We start from the raw sequence: 17,656 nt of genomic DNA on the forward strand, positions 1-17,656 counted from the left end.
GGTAGCGAGTGCCAGGGGTCTGTGGGTGGTTATGTAGGTGATGAGAGTCCTGTATGACAGCACTTGTGCACACAAAGAGCTCGCAACAGCGTCAGGCGCTGTGGAAAGGTTTGCTCTCAGGATTGGACTCTTCGCATAGCTGTGGACCAGACTGTGGTTGAGAATCCTAGGCACTGGAAATCAGAATGAAGCCACAAACAAAGGTGTGTAAGATCTCACAGCTTGGGAAATCACAAGCCAGTTTTGGTCTGCTGAGAACACTTGTCGCCCCTCTAGCACGTTGAGCTTTAGCACCCTCAGATATGACTAGCTAGCCCCGCCCCTCAGCTGCCTAGCTCTCAAAGGAAGTCTCAGCTGCCCCAAAATCTCTCCCGCAAGCCCCTCCCTCTTCCTGTTCGAGTCAATCTCACACAAGTGTGACGTTTGTATTTGCCAGTCCAGCCTGCTAGACTGGTCTGTACCGGCCGCTCCGGCGGATTTGGGCCTGCCCTGAGGAGAGCGCGCAACCTGCGTAGCAGCGGCTGTGACGCAAACGTGACGGCGGCTTGACGCGCCCACAGCCGCTCTTGAGGCGCTGGCGCTTCCTCTGCCAGGCTCCGAACTGTGCGTTTCTTGGGCCCTGTGTATAGGTGCCGGCCGCCCCTGGCGTTCAACACCGCTTCCAGGTGCCGGCCGTGTCTGCCATGGACGACTATGCGGTTTTGTCCGATACTGAGCTGGCTGCAGTGCTACGCCAGTACAACATCCCGCATGGGCCTATTGTGGGTATGCTGCAGCCGGTGGCGCTCAGAACCTCTCGGTCCCCCGCTTTCCCGCGCTCCTCCCTGAGCGTTCTTCCTACCTCCTCCTTCCCTCAGGTCCCCTCCCCGTGTTCCCTTGTGCTCTTGGGGTGCTCGGCTCGCACCCCCTGACCGCTTCGCACCCTGTGTCTGGGCAGGCTCCACTCGCAAGCTCTACGAAAAGAAAATCTTCGAGTACGAGACCCAGAGAAGGAGGCTTTCGCCCCCCAACTCGTCATCGTCTTCATTCTCCTATCGGTTCTCAGGTGAGGCTCCAACTGCACAGCCCCAAAGAGCAGCTTGGGGCACAAGGCGCACGGAGGGAGGGTGTGGCTGAAGCTACTGAGGGAGTAGGGGGAAGTCTGGAGATTGAAGGTCCTGTACCTCCTCCTCCACATGCAGACTTGGATTCAGCCTCCGTGGACTCAGACATGTATGATCTGCCCAAAAGGAGGACGCCTTACTTTTACCAGAGCAAGGGTAAGGCAGGTGTGGGATGGGCACTGATGTCTTTATCCCATGCTTCAGGGATTTGGGCACAGGGAAACTCCAGACCTCACCCCCTTGTACCAGTTCTCAGTGGCTTCAGAGAGGAGAAACTGGCACAGCACACACACAGACTAGGGGGGGCAGAAGGTGGCAAGAGGCCTGGTAAGGGGCACCACTTTTTCCTCTACCACTGTTTTCTTCCTCAAGACTATAATGATGACTACTATGAGGAAAGCTATTTGACTACCAGGACATACGGGGAGCCCGAGTCTGTGGGCATGTCCAAGAGCTTCCGCCGGCCAGGGACCTCACTTGTAGATGCTGATACCTTCCATCACCAGGTGAGTTGTCTGGTAGGCATACCTGGGGTGTATGTAGCCTTAGGGAATTCTAGGTTTGGATAGTTCAAGGAGATACTAGGTGCAGAGAGTGGATCTTAGGCCTTCAAGTATGGTTAGGATCAGCATACAGTTGTTGGCTCAAAAGTTCTACGTTGGAACCTCCAAAACTATTAGATTTGGGGATGAACATATATAGCTCAGTAGAAGAGCATTTACCTATGGTTTCATCTCCAGCAGCACACACAAATGTTTTGGAGGTTTTGGCATTTTTAAAAATTTAATTACTTTAATTATACCTATGTGTAGCCAATTTTTTGTTAGTTTGTGGGTTCCCCTCACCCTTTCACCCCCAATCATTAGATAGAGAAAGAAGAGTGGGGAGAGAGCTAAAGATCCCTGAATCTAATTTCTTTCTTCCTTGTGTCTTCTTTGACCCCAGCTACTAGCAAACTGTAACCAACCCCACCTATTGGGGCTCTAGTATTTACATACCCTCTGAAAAATTCCCAGAATTCCAAATACCACAAAATTGCAGAAACTATCTGCAACTCAAAAGCATGAAGCAAATCATAGCTGCTGTAAAACAGCCCCATATCCCACGTCTAGGGTTAAAATAAAAACATATTCTTATAATATTTCTGTGTTTCTTAAACCAAATTTCAAGAATTCTCACTACATGTATGTGTCTGTGGGTAGTATGCATGAGTGCTGGTGCCTACAGATGCCAGAATTGTCAGATTCCCCTTAGATTCCCCTTAGAGCTAGAATGGCAAGTAGTTGTAAACTGCCTGATGTGAGTGCTGGAAAATGACCTTAGGTACCTAGGAAGAACAATAGGTGCTTTTAACCACTGAGGCATCTCTGCAGCCCACAAACTTTTATGATCTGAGCATATATAACAGCCCCTGTACTCTAGGATGTAGGTTTAAGCCTCCTGAGAATCCTGGGGAATAAAAGGATGGTGGGACAAAGTTGACAAGGTTTGTAACTGGGTGGCAAGACCCCACAGTTAAAGAGGGCATGGACCCAGAATGATGGGGGGGCAATTTTCTGCCCCCTACAATGTGACTAGAGTAGGCTAGCCAGAGACATTTGGGGAAACCATTCTTTCCCATTTCTAATCCTAATTATCCGGCAGGTGCGTGATGACATTTTCTCTTCTTCAGAAGAGGAAGGCAAGGATAGGTGAGTAGTGAACACATGTAGGGATAGGGACAAGTTTGACACTCAGACTCTCCTGCCTACCTGTCCCCTTCTTTTGCTACAGGGAACGCCCCATCTATGGCCGAGACAGTGCCTACCAGAGCATCGCACACTACCGCCCCATTTCCAATGTCTCCAGGAGCTCCCTGGGCTTATCATATTATCCTACATCCTCCACCTCTTCTGTGTCCTCCTCTTCATCTTCTCCCTCTTCATGGCTTACCCGACGTGCCATTCGACCAGAAAAGCAGGCCCCTACTGCTGCTCTGGGCCAGGATCGACAGGTCCCACTCTGGGGCCAGCTGTTACTCTTCCTGGCCTTTGCTGCCTTTCTGCTCTTTGTTTACTATTCCATACAAGCTGAAGAAGGCAACCCCTTCTGGATGGATCCCTAAGGGTATTGGTTTCAGAGCAGCTCTTAACAAGAGTTTTGGCTGACTGCCTTAGCAGTGTTTGCTGGGGGTGGGGGGGTAGGGGCTTTTTTGTGTATTCTAGTTAGAGGGTACAGGGCCTAGCCTACGGCAGTGCTTGTCTCCACCTCATCTTGCCAAGGAAGCAGCAAATGCTGGCTTTCCACAGCCCAGTAGGCCCGTATGTACCTTCCTCTGGAGCCTCCTAGCCTTATTGCCTCTGACTCTTAGGGTATGGGGATCTGGTGGGGAGGACCTCACTTCATTAGAGGAAAACTTGGTGGTGGCAGTGGTAGTTGTCATGCATGCCTGTTTGTTGTCACCTTTTCAGGGGGTATTAACAAGGCCATCCTGGCTTTGCTTTCGTGGACACAATAATAATCATGTTTATTTTTACCTTGTTGTTTCTTCCTACTGGGATGGGAGCTGGGCTGCCATGGCACAGGTGCTTGGTTTTAGGTCTCAATAATCAGTGTGGCTTTTCCCTTTGGTTGTGCTTGGTCTTGGGGAAGGAATCAAATGCTACCCATAGATAAGTCTATGTTTTGGTTGTGGGTTTTATTTCTGGGCCAACTCCCTGAAATACTTATTATAACCACTTAGAAAAATAACTACCATGTAATTAAATGTGTAGATAAGCCTATGGGAAATGTAGGCAAAACTGCATATATGATCATATATGCAGATACTTTAGTCAGGAGAGGCTAACACCAACATCTGAGGTTACCAGGATAGAAAAGATATGAGGCATCATGCCAGTACATTGTTCAGCTCCTGGGATTGGTGGCATGATAATAGATTCAAAGGCTACAGTGCACCCATGGCTATTCTAATTCTTTGCCTGTTTATTCTTGCTCAGTTTTTAGATTTTCTTTGGAGATAATCTTTTTGTATACTGTGTTAAAATGTCTCTGTCCTTCCTTATCTGCCTAAGGTACCTACTGATTGGTTTAATAAAGAGCTGAATCGAGGGACTTCTGGGCATAGAGAGGGACTCTGAGGTCAGCTAGACATGGAGGAAGAATAGGTGACTGGTACTGAGGATCAGTTGTGAGCCATGTGGCAGAATGTAGAATAGTATAAATGGGTTGATGTAAGTTATAAGAGCTAGTTGGGGGTAAGCCTAAGTTAAGGCCAAGCTTTCATATTAATGAAAAGTCTTTGTCATTATTGGGAGCTGGCACTGACCTGGGTTGCCAGATGTAACCAAGCTGTCTCTTTGGTACCAGTTCCCAATAATGACATAGATACCTTTTATTATGAAAGCTTGGCTTTAGCTTGCTCACTCTCAACTAGCTCTTAATTTTTTTAGATTTACTATTATTTTATTTATATGAGTACACTGTCACTCTCTTCGGACACACCAGAAGAGGGCATCAGATCCCATTAGAGATGGTTGTGAGTCACCATGTGGTTGCTAAGAATTGAACTCAGGACGTCTGGGAGAGTAGTCAGTGCTCTTAACTGCTGAGCCATCTCTCCAGCCCCCAGCTCTTAATTTAACATACTTCTACATTCTGCCAGGTAGCTCATTACCTCTCCTCAGTCCCATATGTCTCAAATCTTCTACCTCTGACTTTCCCACAGTATTCCTTTCTGTCCAGAAGTCCTGCCTATCCTCTAAACAAGTCAGGAGGTGCATTGGGCAGGTGAGGAAGGACATACACACCTTTACACAGTGAGTGATTATCCCAACAGTTTTTCTGTCTTGGATACATAGTATATAATATTAAAAGGTGTGGTTTTTTTTTTTTTTAAATCCAGGCATGGTGCTACACACCTTTAATCTCTGCACTTAGCAGAAACAGAATGATCTCTTTGAATTAAAGGGTACCCTGATCCAGGACAGTGTCTCAATATGAAAATTTAAAAGATTAAATTCTGGGCTTCAGAGATAATAACTCAGTGGTTAAGAATATGTTGCTCGGGGCTGGAGAGATGGCTCAGATGGAGAGAAGAGCACTGACTGCACTTCCAGAGGTCCTGAGTTCAAATCCCAGCAACCACATGGTGGCTCACAACCATCTGTAATGGGATCTGATGTCCTCTTCTGGTGTGTCTGAAGACAGCTACAGTATACACACACACACACATAAAAAAAAATATGTTGCTCTTTCAGAGGACCCAGGTTTAGATCCCAATATTCACATGGTGGTTCATAAACAGTCTGCAACTCTACTCTCAGGGGAGCCAATGCCCTCTTCTGACTTCTGTGTGTACTAGACATGCATGTTGGGTATTATATAAACATATGAAAATGAATAACTGTACATATGAAAAAAAATCCTTAAAAAAAAGTCTTGGGCTGAAGAGAAGGCTCAGTGGTTAAAAGGCACTGACCGCTCTTCCAGAGTTCCTGAGTTCAATTCCCAGCTACCACATGGTGGCTCACAACCATCTGTAATGAGATCTAATGCCCTCTTCTGGTGTGTCTGAAGATAGCTACAGTGTACTTATAATAAATAAATAAATAAATAAATAAATCCTTTTTAAAAAAAAAATCTCAAAAACAACAAGAAATCCAAGATAGAGTTACATATTTTTAAAAGCTCATTTCTCCTGTTATCTCTCTTCTTAACACAGCTTATTTTTAGGGTTTTTCCAGACAGGGTTTTTCTTTGGGTAGCCGTGGCTCTGCTGGAATTGAAGATGTAGATCAGGTTGGCCTTGAGCTCAAAACTCAGAGATCCAAATACTGAAATTAAATGTGTGCACCACCACTGCCAGGATTAACAAAATAGTTTTATTAATTGAGATTTTTTTGTAAATTTTATAGAATATATTGTATTTTTCCTGGTAACTCCCCTTAAGTCCATTTAGAATTGTTTGTATGTTCATGTGCTTAGGGCTGACCACTTGTAATTGAATAACCTATCAGAAATCTTGTATCTAGAGAGGAGTGATTTTTCTCTCTTGTAGAAGATCCAAGTTCATACTCCCAGGACCACATGGTGGCTCACGACTGACTATGACTCTAGTTCCAGGGATCCAATGTTCTCTTCTGGCTTCTTTCTGTACCCAGCATGCACATGGTACATACATAGACATGAAGTCAAACCACTCCTAGCCATAGTTTTATTTTAATTTAAAAAAATACATGAGGATGGCTAAATATGTAAAGAAAATTACCAAGCCTAATAATGAGAATCAACCTCTGTAAGTCGTCCTCTGACCTCCATATGAAAGGCATGGCAAATAATATATTTTAAAATCTGTGTTTGTTATTTTGAGTCAGGATTTCTTTGTGTAACCCTAGCTGTTCTGGAACCCACTTTGTAGACCTGGCTGGCCTTGAACTCTGAGATTTGCTCTCCTCTGCCTACTGTTACTTTAAAGTGACCATAGGGCCAAGCTTGGTGGCACATACTTTTAATCCCAGCACTAGAGAAACATGGGCAGGTGGATCTCTGCATTCAAGGCCAGCAAGGATTACACAGTAAAACCCTGCCTCAAAAAATAATATATGTGGGGTTGGGGATTTAGCTCAGTGGTAGAGCGCTTGCCTAGGAAGCGCAAGGCCCTGGGTTCGGTCCCTAGCTCCGAAAAAAAGAACCAAAAAAAAAAATGATATATGGGGTCTGGTGAAACAACTCAGTGGTTAAGAGCCCTTACTAATCTTCAGACAGGTTCAGTTCCCAGCATCCATGTCTTACATCTCCAGTACCAGGTGATCCCCTTCATAAATATCTGCATCTATGTGATGTGCACATACATTTTGGTCATACAAAAATAATATAGGCCTGGCAGTGGTGGTGCAAGCCTTTAATCCCAGCACTCGGGAGGCAGAGGCAGGAGGATCTCTGACTTTCAGACCAGCATAATCTACATAGTAAGTTCCAGGATACTCAGGGTTACACAAAGAACCCTGTTGCCAAAAAAGTTTATTTAAAATAAGGTCTTCCTATGTAGCCTAAACTAGCCTGGAACTGACTACCTCTGCATCCCCAGTACTGAGATCATAGTCATGAACCACCTCTGTTTAATAACATTGTTTTGTGTATTTGAAATAAAAAGGAAAGGATACAGGCTGGTAATATACATGTGTAATTCCAGCATGAGAAGCTGAGGCAGGAGGATTGTTAAAAGAGTGGAAGATTAGTCTGGGCTATATGAGCTCCAGGCCAGCTAGAGCTACAAAGCAAGACTGTCTAAAAAATAGTGGATATAGTGGTATACATCTTTAATCTTAGGGAACTGGACATCCTCTTCTGACCTGCTTGGGTACCAGGCACACACCCAGTGCACATGCAGACAAAACACAAAAAAATTTTTTAAGTGTTTAAAATAATGGGAGTCTCTTAATTTTACTACTGTGAATAGACACCATGACCAAGGCAACTCTTATAAGGACAACATTTCATTGGGACTGGCTTACAGGGTCAGAGGTTTTGTCCATTATCATCAAGGTGGGAGCATGGCAGCATCCAGGCTGGCATGGTGCAGGAGGAGCTGAGAGTTCTACATCTTCATCTGAAGGCTGCTAGAGGAAGACTGACTTCTAGGCAGCTAGGGTGAGGGTCTTAAAGCCTACATCCACAGTGACACACCTACTCCAACAAGGCCACACCTCCTAGGGCCACTCCTTGGGCCAAGTATATACAAACCATAACAGAGTGATGGAACATGCCTTTAATCCCAGCACACGGGAAGCAGAGGCAGGCAGATTTCTGTGAGTTCAGCATGGTCTGCAGAGTGAGTTCCAGCACAGGCAGAACTACATAGGGAGACCCTGTTTTTAAAAATGTGATTATGTATGAGTACTCTGTTTGCATGTATATCTGTATGTCAGAAGAGGGCATCAGATCCTATTATAGATGATTGGAAACTACCATGTTTACAATCTGGAAGAGAAGCCAGTGCTCTTAATCACTGAGTCATCTCTCCAGCCCTCATAAAATTTTAAAATAATAAGTAAATATGGGGTTGAGGGTTTAGTTCAGTAGTAGAGCACTTGCCTAGATAGAATGCTTGTTTAGCAAGCATAATGTTCTTGGTTGAACCCCCAGTACTACATAAGCTGGGTGTAGTGGTTCACAGGGTAAGTATAGCACTCCAGAGATGAATACAGCAGAATCGGAAGTGCAAGATCATTCTCAGGTATATTAGTAGTTCTAGACCAGCCTGTGATTCTGTGACTGGGGAGACAGTCTCAGAAAAAGAAATGATCCAGAGAACCAATACTCTTTTAAAAAGAAAGAAATAATGCAGAAAAACATGAACCAACTAGTCATGGCGGTGTGATGCACACCTGCAATCCAGCACTCTAGATATGGAAATAGGGATGGCAAGGTAGAAGCCAGCCTGGGCAACTCAATGAGATTGTGTGTAATACTCCCAAAAAAGAATGAGGTGGGTTTTGTTTTGTTTTTTAACCACTCACAGCCTGTTTCTCTAGTTGCAAACAAACCATTTCCACTGACTGCTTCACCAGCACCCATCATTGTACCTATAAACCAGGTTACTGCCTTCTGCTCCTTTCCATCTTAGTTCCAATGTTAGGTACTGAAGTCTGGCCCTAGCTGCACAGTGTTAGTGTTGAGCATGCTACTTCCTTATAAGTCAGTCCTAAGGATGTACAAGTTCTGCCATTGGTTCTGTATATGGGATATCAGAATAAGCAGGTAACTTCCCAATAGCACCTTAGAAGGACATGGTGACAGCCTCCTGCTGAAACAACTGCTTACATGGTATACTGAGGAGAGACTTAATGTTTGGGACCAGGCAGAAGCAGATAGGGCATAACACCTGTACTGGGGCCTGTGGTAGTATCAAGGTTGACCTCCCAAAGCTCTAAGGCAGTAGGTGGTGAGGGGAGAAGGGACAGCATAGGAAGGGGATCTAGGTTCAGAAAAGTTCAGGGATAGGTAGGGATTGCTGTCAAGCTTTGGAACAAAGGGAGTCCACCATCACTTCAGGTCCCAAATCTGTTGCAGGTAGGTTGAATTTAACAGCTATCTATGTGGCAATTTTATGTTTTCTGGCATGGAGTAAGGAAATAATGACCTTATTATGTCTCCAATTTTCATTTATTCATTCCCTCAAGAGCTCCCAGGTTCATCCATGGCCAAGGACCAAATAGAAAGTCCATGGGGACTGAAGATATAGCTCTGCGGTTAAGAGCACTGACTGTTCTAAAAGATCTGGGCTCAGGTCACAGCAACTACATGGTTGCTCATAACCATCTGAAACTCCACTTCTGGGGAATCTGATAACTTCTGGCCTCCACAGTCACCAGGCACGTACATGGTGTATATATGTATATGCAGGCAAATACTTAATGCTCATAAAAATTAATGAAAGTGCTCCTGAGGGCCCTGAGCCTTTCTAGGGCACTCTAGAAACTTGCCTGGGTTATTCTCAGACTCACAAGGCTTCTCATTTTGGCTTGGTCTTCAACCTCTAGCTTTTAAGAGCTCTGAGGGTTGCAACACCGTGTTTCATTGAATCCTAAGGGTTCTGGTACCTCAGAACAGCACATGAGTGCCTAGACATGAGCTAAATGTTGTGCTGCAAGGCTTATGAAGGCTCTGTAGGGCTCCAGAACCCACTTTCCAAGATCTAAGGGGGAGCTGTGAGCATACTTCCTAAAAGTTCACGGTTACAAGTGGTCAAGACTTCAGATGAATCTAGGACTCTACATCCCTCCCTCGGCACTCTAGTAACCTATAGAGACAAAGCAGGGTGTATGTAGTTGCCCAAAGTGTCAACAAGCCTCTACTACCATGTAAAAAAGCCCATGGAAGTGCAATGTGCACAGTCACCATGACTGTGCTGTGCTAGGCCCTTATGAGAAGGAAGGAGCCAAACAGTGGGGTGTGGGAGTAGGGGGAATAGGAGAATTGAAAGTGCAAGAAGAGGGGGTTGGGGATTTAGCTCAGTGGTACAGCGCTTGCCTAGGAAGCGCAAGGCCCTGGGTTCGGTCCCCAGCTCCGAAAAAAAGAACCAAAAAAAAAAAAAAAGTGCAAGAAGAGGTCCAGGAAGGCCTGTGACCTGTAGGGCAAAGGAAGCAGGGTATACCCATGAACTAACATATAGAAGGGGCTAGCCAAAGAGTTCTTGTCCCTGAATTCCATGTGACAAAGCCAGAATTTGTACTAGGAGGGTACCTGCTAGGCAGTGACCACCTAGGGTGGTCTTGTGAACCTCAAGCTGACCTTTACAGCCAAGAATGACCTAGAACTCCTGATTTTCTGGCTTCAACTCCAAGTACTGGGATTAGAGTTGTGTGTCATAATACCCAGAACATTAAGTGCTAGGGATGGAACTGAAGGATTTGTGCCTGCTAGGCAACTACTGTATAAATAGATCCATGTCCCCAGTTGCTACCATCTCTTCTGAAGGAGAACCGAAATGTTGAGAGACAATAGGGCACTTGAGAGCAAAAATAGGATGGAATTGTCACCATATATTTTCTTTTTGTGCTGGACCCAGACTTTTTTTTTTTTTAATTCTTTTTTTCGGAGCTGGGGACCGAACCCAGGGCCTTGCGCTTCCTAGGCAAGCACTCTACCACTGAGCCAAATCCCCAACCCCTGGACCCAGACTTTCAATCCCTAGTACCAACATGTGTCCTGTCTGGGGATAGCTGTTCCTAGAAGACACTGCCCAGGAGACAGGCATACGCAACTAGATAAGTCCTTCCCTTAGTCCATTGGTATTGTTGGTCAACAGCCAGGATAGAGAGGAGGGGCCGACACTCTGGGAGCCTTCAGAAGCTACCCACCTGCACAGGGCGCAAGAGATAGCAAAGGCAAGTCCAAAGAGATGCAGCTCTAACAGAGGGGAACGAGACAGTTTCCTCCTCTACTTAGCTAGGATTCTGCATCCTGGGACACCCAAGGCCCAAATAACCAAGAGCCTCTTACCCGGCCAGTCCTAGCACCAGTTCTGCCTGCATAGGCTTTCACATTCTCTTCTCAAGCCAAGGCCTGACAAAGTTACTCAGGGGGAGTCACTGTCCAAGGCTGGAATTAGGTTAAGCAGGGTGCCTGTCTCCTTGCCTCTACACCATACACAGAGGGCTGAGACCCCTGGGGCTGTAGGGGAGTGAGCAGATGTCTGACTGGGGGTGGGTGGGACAGGCTTCTTAGTATACCTGGTCAGAGGCTCCAGGCAGTGAACTGGAAGATATCAGGCCAGGAGGCAAAAGGTAAAGAGATGGTGCCCCATACTGGCCAGGAGTCAGGCATATGACACCCCAATTATGCCTACCATCCTTAATGGGTCCTTTAAAAAAAAGAATTAGCTTATTTTGTGCATAAGCCAGAAGGAGGCATTGGATCTCCTGGCTCTGGAGTTAGAGGTTGTGAGTCACATAATATGGATGCTGGGAATCGTCAATTCCAGGTCTTGTGGAAGAGGAGCAAGTAGTTTTAAACACTGAGTACATACCATTCTGGAAAAGACCCAGTCATGGTAAATGCAGGTCTCGAGGCTACCAGGAAGAGGCAGGCCAGGTGCACATTTGTGACCACTTCAGCTGACTGCTCAGCCAGGCCACATGGCCTAGAATCGGGTGGGGTGGAGATGCGCAACCACAACTGATTCACGCCCTGGCTCTGTTGGTCAACAGGCACTAGAAGCCTAGGTCACAGAAGTCATGGTCTCATGACCAGATGCCCTCCACAGCCTGACCTCCCACCCAGTGAGACCAAGAAAGAAAATGGGTTTGTTAACTCCAGCTGGAAGCAGGGCCCAGAGACTGCAAGTTCAGGCTGGACTCAGGGCAGGGCAAGGCATGGGTGTAGGTGTACTTTTTGGGCTACTTGATTAGGTTCTTATATCTACCACCCTTCCAAACCCCCAACACTAGGTAGGAGAGAAGGAAGGTTAGAGGGGGGAAGGGGGATAGATCTCTTCAGACTACTTCCTGCTGATTATGGGTGTCGAGCGCGCCCCTTGGAGCAAGCCAATCTCCATAGTTAGGGTATATTCAACCAGTAATCTGGCAATCCACAGTAACAGCCATAGCCACAGCACTAGTAAAAGCAGCAGCAGCAGGTGGAGCCCTGCTTGGGGCTCTGCATTTATACCTCTCAAGGGTCTTCAGAGTCCCAAACATACTATATATACTGTCTGTAAAAATCATGCCCCTCCTAGAGCATGAGACAATCATAGTAGCTGTGGGACTATCCTAAGCAGTCCTGTATTCCATACCTGGGATTAAAACAAAACCAAATTCAAAAAACAAAACTGGGTTTTTTTTTTTTTGGTTCTTTTTTTTCGGAGCTGGGGACCGAACCCAGGGCCTTTGCGTTTCCCAGGCAAGCGGCTCTACCACTGAGTTTAAATCCCCAACCCCAGAACTGGGGTTTTAACGAAACCAAAATGCTCAGGACAAGGGGGCAGGCCCAGCTGACCATTTCTCCTCCTTTAGTCAGCCTGATAGCCCAGACATTATGCTCAAAACCCCACCCACTCCCATAAGGAAAGGGGGACAATGCCTTCAGTAGAGCTCCCTGAAGGGTGGGGACACAGCGTTTATATCTCACCAGGATCCTTAGGGTCCTAGTGGTCCCGGACACACTGGGAGCAGCTTCTGGAGACCCTGTTTTCTGAGAGCCTGGCCATGTGGTTCCATGTCTACTGGACACCTAGTGGAGAAATTAGAGTAGGGGGGAGCACCCGATATCCCAGGATGGGTACACGAACCAAGTGCCAGCTAGCACCTGTTAAGACCATGCCCATTTACAGAGAGGCCCATGAAGGGACCCATGGCAAAGGCACCAAGCAACATGTGAGCAGGCAACCTGAACACCCAACCCTGGTTCTCTGAGACCATCCCAGACAGGAGAAGCCTGGCTCCTTGCTGTCACCTTATTCCCTACCTTCTAATCAAAGCATGGGAAAAGTAACTCATGCTCACCTGGAAGACAAAACTCTGAGAGTGCTTGTGTAATGAATCTGGCTGTATCTCAAACAACTGAAGGACACTGCCCTGTACTCTGTCTGACAGCATATCTCATGTAGTACAAACATCCTCATGAGGGAAAGCCTGGGAGACCTTGCTCCTGGGGATCAAAATTTGCAAAGCAGGAGCCAGGCAGTGTCAAACCTTCAGACATATAAAATAAATACATTTAAGGACTGAAGAGATGGGTTAGCTGGAAGAGAACTTGTTCTTACAAACGATCTGAGATTGGTTCCTAGCACCCACAGGGAGGCTCACAGCTGACAGTAACTCTAGTTGCAGGTGATCTGACACCCTCTTCTTTCTTCTGCCAGCTTCAGACATGTATGCCATACACTTACGTGCATGCATGCAAAACACTCATACGAATATAAGTACATGGTTGGCTGTGGTGACACAGGTCTTTGATCCCAATACTCTGCACATATAGGCAGGTAGATCTCTTGTCAGATGGAGGCCATCCTGATCTACATAGTGAGTTTTAGGTCACCCAGGGCGACACAGTCAGATCCTGACTCAAGAACTAAATGTTTAATTGAAAAAGTGGTCAAAATATATGTTTAAATGTTTAAAATAAATCTAAAACATAAAATGTCAGAGACAAGAGGTGCCATTCATGGAGAGGGTCCTGAGTGAACCTAAGCTAAGCAATGCCCAGATTGAGTTGCAGAAGAATGAAAAGGGAAAAGGAAAAAGCTTGATTATCTGTAGGTAACTGAGAGATCATTTCTTCCAACAGTAGTAAGATGCTATGTCCAGGCAGGGTGTGGTGGCACATATCTTTAATTTTAGTATTGTGGAATCAGAATCAGAATCTGTATGCTTCTGATGTCATTCTGGTCAGGTCAGCCAAAGCCACCAAAAAACAAAAACAAAACATGAAAAAAACCAAACAAACCCTAGATTCTCATTTATCACTTTTTTTTTTTTTTTCAGAGCTGGGGACCGAACCCAGGGCCTTGCGGTTGCTAGGCAAGCGCTCTACCACTGAGCTAAATCCCCAACCCCTCTCACTTTCCACCTAAAGAAACAACCACCTCTACATCTACACAAATACCAATCAGGGCAAGAGGACTGTCAGGACAGAGCTGTCTTCTGGGGATAGATGGCAATATGTGGGTATAGACTACTGCTGTGCAGAAGCCTACAGGAGCTGTATAAGTGTCACAAGGAAGCAATTTGGCAGAAGCAAATTAGTAGCTATAGGTTGTGGCTGGGAATCTTAAATGTGTTGGAACGAGCTGGGCCCATGGAGCTGCACCACGGGAACCTTAGGGAGGGAAGTCTCCTGGTCCCTATACGAATAGAAAAGCTAATGGCTTTCTCTACAGTGTTGTCCCTATCATGTCTCCCTAAAGTGACACTGGACCCACGAATTCAAAGAGTCTGAGTGATTGATGATGCTCAGACACGTGCTCCTAGGTCAAAACAGTATTCCCTTTCTGGTGTCTCCCTAGATTGTAACCTTATATGGGAGAGTAGTTAGTGGTTAGCTGCCAATCCTCCCAGACGCATCCAAGTGTACATTTTTGAATTCTTCATAGTGAAAGGGTGAGCTACAGCTTGTTTTTCTTTTGGAACCTGGAGCAAAGGAACTCGGACTCTCCTACTAGGGCGTGGCACAAGGCATTGTGACCCTCCTCTGGCCAGCAGGAAGTAGTGATGTCGCCATCATCTTTGTCCAGTCTCCAATCTCCCTAAGAACACATCTTTACCCAAGAATTAGAGTGGGGCGGGCCCAACTAGTGAAAAGGACCGCGATCTCCTACGGAAGATTTTAATTGGTCTCTTGAACGCAATCAAGCGCCTATCATGGTGCTCTTTTGTTGGCTCTTCGATGCGGGTAGGAGCTTTGTGGGTGGGTCTCCAACCTCCCAGGTGACAAAAGAACTCCTGAGTCCCTACCATAGAGCGTTCGCGCCATTTCCTCTAGACTTGAGGAAGCCCTGAACCAATAATCTAGAGCCCTGTAAGCAAGGGAACACCTCCGTAACCGTCCAGTTCCACTGAGAAAGTCTTCTCTTTTCAAGTCTCAGAATATTGGTAGTCATTCCTTATAGCAAAACCTGTCAATGGCTCCCCGCCCAAAATGGCCAGGCGGAAGCTGATTTCTCTTGCCGATGTGTCGAAACCCCATTCGCCAGCACGCGGTTCCCTATTCCGGTATTCAGTCACCAATAGGGTCCGTGCATGTTTCGGTCCCGCCTGGTACACATGCGCAGAGCACCGCCGCATCTATGATTTTAGTGTCTGATAGAGCGTCGACACCACCCCTTGGCTGAGACTCTATGGTTCTTATACTGGAAGATAGGCCGCCTATATAAGGCATGCGCAGGCGTGGGAGCGTCTCTTTTCCTCTGGCGCGGTGAGTGTGCTCAGTTCCTTAGTCGTTTACAGTGGTCTCATAATTTTTTTTCCTTTGGGACTTTTACACTTATTCTGTGTCTGTATTTTTACTTTGACTATTTCATTACAGCCATCGACGATCCTAGTTGTCATCATGGGCCGCCGCCCCGCCCGGTGGTGAGTGTTGAACCCATGCAATTTTCCTACTGTGAAAACGGAGGAAAATTTGCACTTCTTTCAAAAGACTTTTATGGGTGGACTCTCCGCTACTCAGTGACCCTGAAGTAAATCCTCACCCCGGGTCTTTAATACTTTACTGGGAGCTTTGTCTTGTTGAGGCTGTACGTGGCTTTACCCAGAACTAGTTAAAGCGCTTGAGTAGAACTAGAAGCCTGTGTGTATGCATCCAACCCCACTGCCTCGCAAATAAGCCTTTTCACAAAGCCTACCATACCATACTTCTTGATGACTTTTGTGTCCATCTTTATTTCCCGGCCTTGAGCTCTGGTTTTAACCGGACACCATGGGCTGACCAGTCAATAAGCGCCGCCTAGCTGCGTGTCCTGAAGAGGGCGCCATATTCTCCTCACATGGCTAAGGCGGATATTCTGTCACATGCTCTGAAAATTGTGTTATCTCACCCTACTCTGGTTAGAGGGTGAACTTGGTGCTTGATTTCTTTGTTGTTTTGTAATTTTATGTAATCTGCTTAATAGTCTCCTTAGAATCAGTTTCCCTTCACGGAGACTAAATTCAGAGCTGGTTTAATCCTGTTGTCATCCTTAATTACATCTGAGTTTCCTTCCTCCTGTAGTTATCGCTATTGTAAGAACAAGCCATACCCAAAGTCTCGTTTCTGCCGTGGTGTCCCTGGTAAGTAATGAAAAACTGCAAACTGGGTCAGTGTTCTTGTCTAGTTCCCACTTGGGCACTCATACCACGTGTTTTTCAGATGCTAAGATCCGCATCTTTGACTTGGGACGGAAGAAAGCAAAAGTGGATGAATTCCCACTTTGTGGCCACATGGTGTCAGATGAATATGAACAACTCTCTTCTGAAGGTAAGACCCCTTTTTTAATTGGTACTTTATTCTGTGTACACTCTTTACGTGGTTGTATATTGTAATTTACCCGATTACATGACTACTCAGTCTTACTTCTATGGCATGCTGTTTCACTGCTATTGTTTCCCCATTCAGCACTGGAGGCTGCCCGTATTTGTGCCAACAAATACATGGTAAAGAGTTGTGGCAAGGATGGCTTTCATATCCGGGTGAGGCTCCACCCTTTCCATGTCATCCGGATCAACAAGATGTTGTCCTGTGCTGGGGCTGACAGGTAAGCTGTTGGAATCAAATAAGTTTTTGAGACAGGGTTTCTTTGTGTAGCCCTGGCTGTTCTGGGATTCTGTGTAGACCAGGCTGATCTTGAACCCTGAGATTTGCCTGCCTCTGCTTCTGAGCTTATTAAAAAAATACCACTGTCTTACAGTATTTTAAGGATTTTTTGTTTTGTTTTTGTGCAGCTAATTAAGCCGATCAAGTCCCTTTCCCCATGGGGACTTTGGTGTGCACTGGTTGCAAACAGCAGCCTCCTTGGTAGTGTATGTAGCCTATTGTCTATATGGGTTACCTCAAGGGACCTTGGAAACAGTTTTCTGGCAGTTGAATAATCAAGTGTCTGATCATAATTGCTGTCCCTGATCTAGGCTCCAGACAGGTATGCGTGGTGCCTTTGGGAAGCCCCAGGGCACAGTAGCCAGGGTTCACATTGGCCAAGTCATCATGTCTATCCGAACCAAGCTGCAGAATAAGGAACATGTGATTGAGGCTCTGCGCAGGGCCAAGTTCAAGTTCCCTGGCCGCCAGAAGATCCACATCTCAAAGAAATGGAATTTCACCAAGTTCAATGCAGATGAATTTGAAGACATGGTTGCTGAGAAGCGGCTCATTCCTGATGGCTGTGGTGTCAAATATATCCCCAATCGTGGTCCTCTGGACAAGTGGAGAGCCCTGCATTCCTGAAGGCTTCCACAGTGCTCTCCTATACCCTATCAAATCATGTTCAATAATAAATCTCACATCAAATCTGCTTATGTATTTGTTTCTGATTCTTTTGTTTTTGTTTTTTGTTGTTTTTTCAGAGCTGGGACTGAACCCAGGACCTTGCGCTTTGCTAG

The 17,656-nt window shown here is 46.1% G+C and overlaps 2 protein-coding genes and 1 non-coding gene across 3 annotated transcripts; all 3 read left to right on the forward strand.

The window, feature by feature from the left end:
• Positions 1-469: 469 nt before the first annotated feature.
• Emd (emerin) lies at positions 470-3,618 on the forward strand. The gene is made up of 6 exons (XM_032890230.1): positions 470-765; positions 938-1,045; positions 1,182-1,259; positions 1,476-1,609; positions 2,748-2,794; positions 2,877-3,618. Exons 1-6 carry the CDS (start codon positions 684-686, stop codon positions 3,205-3,207), a joined length of 780 nt encoding a protein of 259 aa, XP_032746121.1. The 5' UTR covers positions 470-683; the 3' UTR covers positions 3,208-3,618.
• An 11,851-nt stretch (positions 3,619-15,469) lies between these two features.
• Positions 15,470-17,574, forward strand: Rpl10 (ribosomal protein L10). Its single transcript, XM_032890113.1, has 6 exons — positions 15,470-15,497; positions 15,609-15,655; positions 16,293-16,351; positions 16,431-16,538; positions 16,677-16,815; positions 17,186-17,574. Exons 2-6 carry the CDS (start codon positions 15,633-15,635, stop codon positions 17,499-17,501), a joined length of 645 nt encoding a protein of 214 aa, XP_032746004.1. The 5' UTR covers positions 15,470-15,497; positions 15,609-15,632; the 3' UTR covers positions 17,502-17,574.
• Positions 16,997-17,132, forward strand: LOC116889463. The gene has a single exon (XR_004386417.1). It is a non-coding gene; the product is annotated as a small nucleolar RNA SNORA70 (small nucleolar RNA).
• Positions 17,575-17,656: the final 82 nt, after the last annotated feature.

The sequence above is a fragment of the Rattus rattus genome, chromosome X (assembly GCF_011064425.1).
Source record: "Rattus rattus isolate New Zealand chromosome X, Rrattus_CSIRO_v1, whole genome shotgun sequence".
NCBI lineage: Eukaryota > Metazoa > Chordata > Mammalia > Rodentia > Muridae > Rattus > Rattus rattus.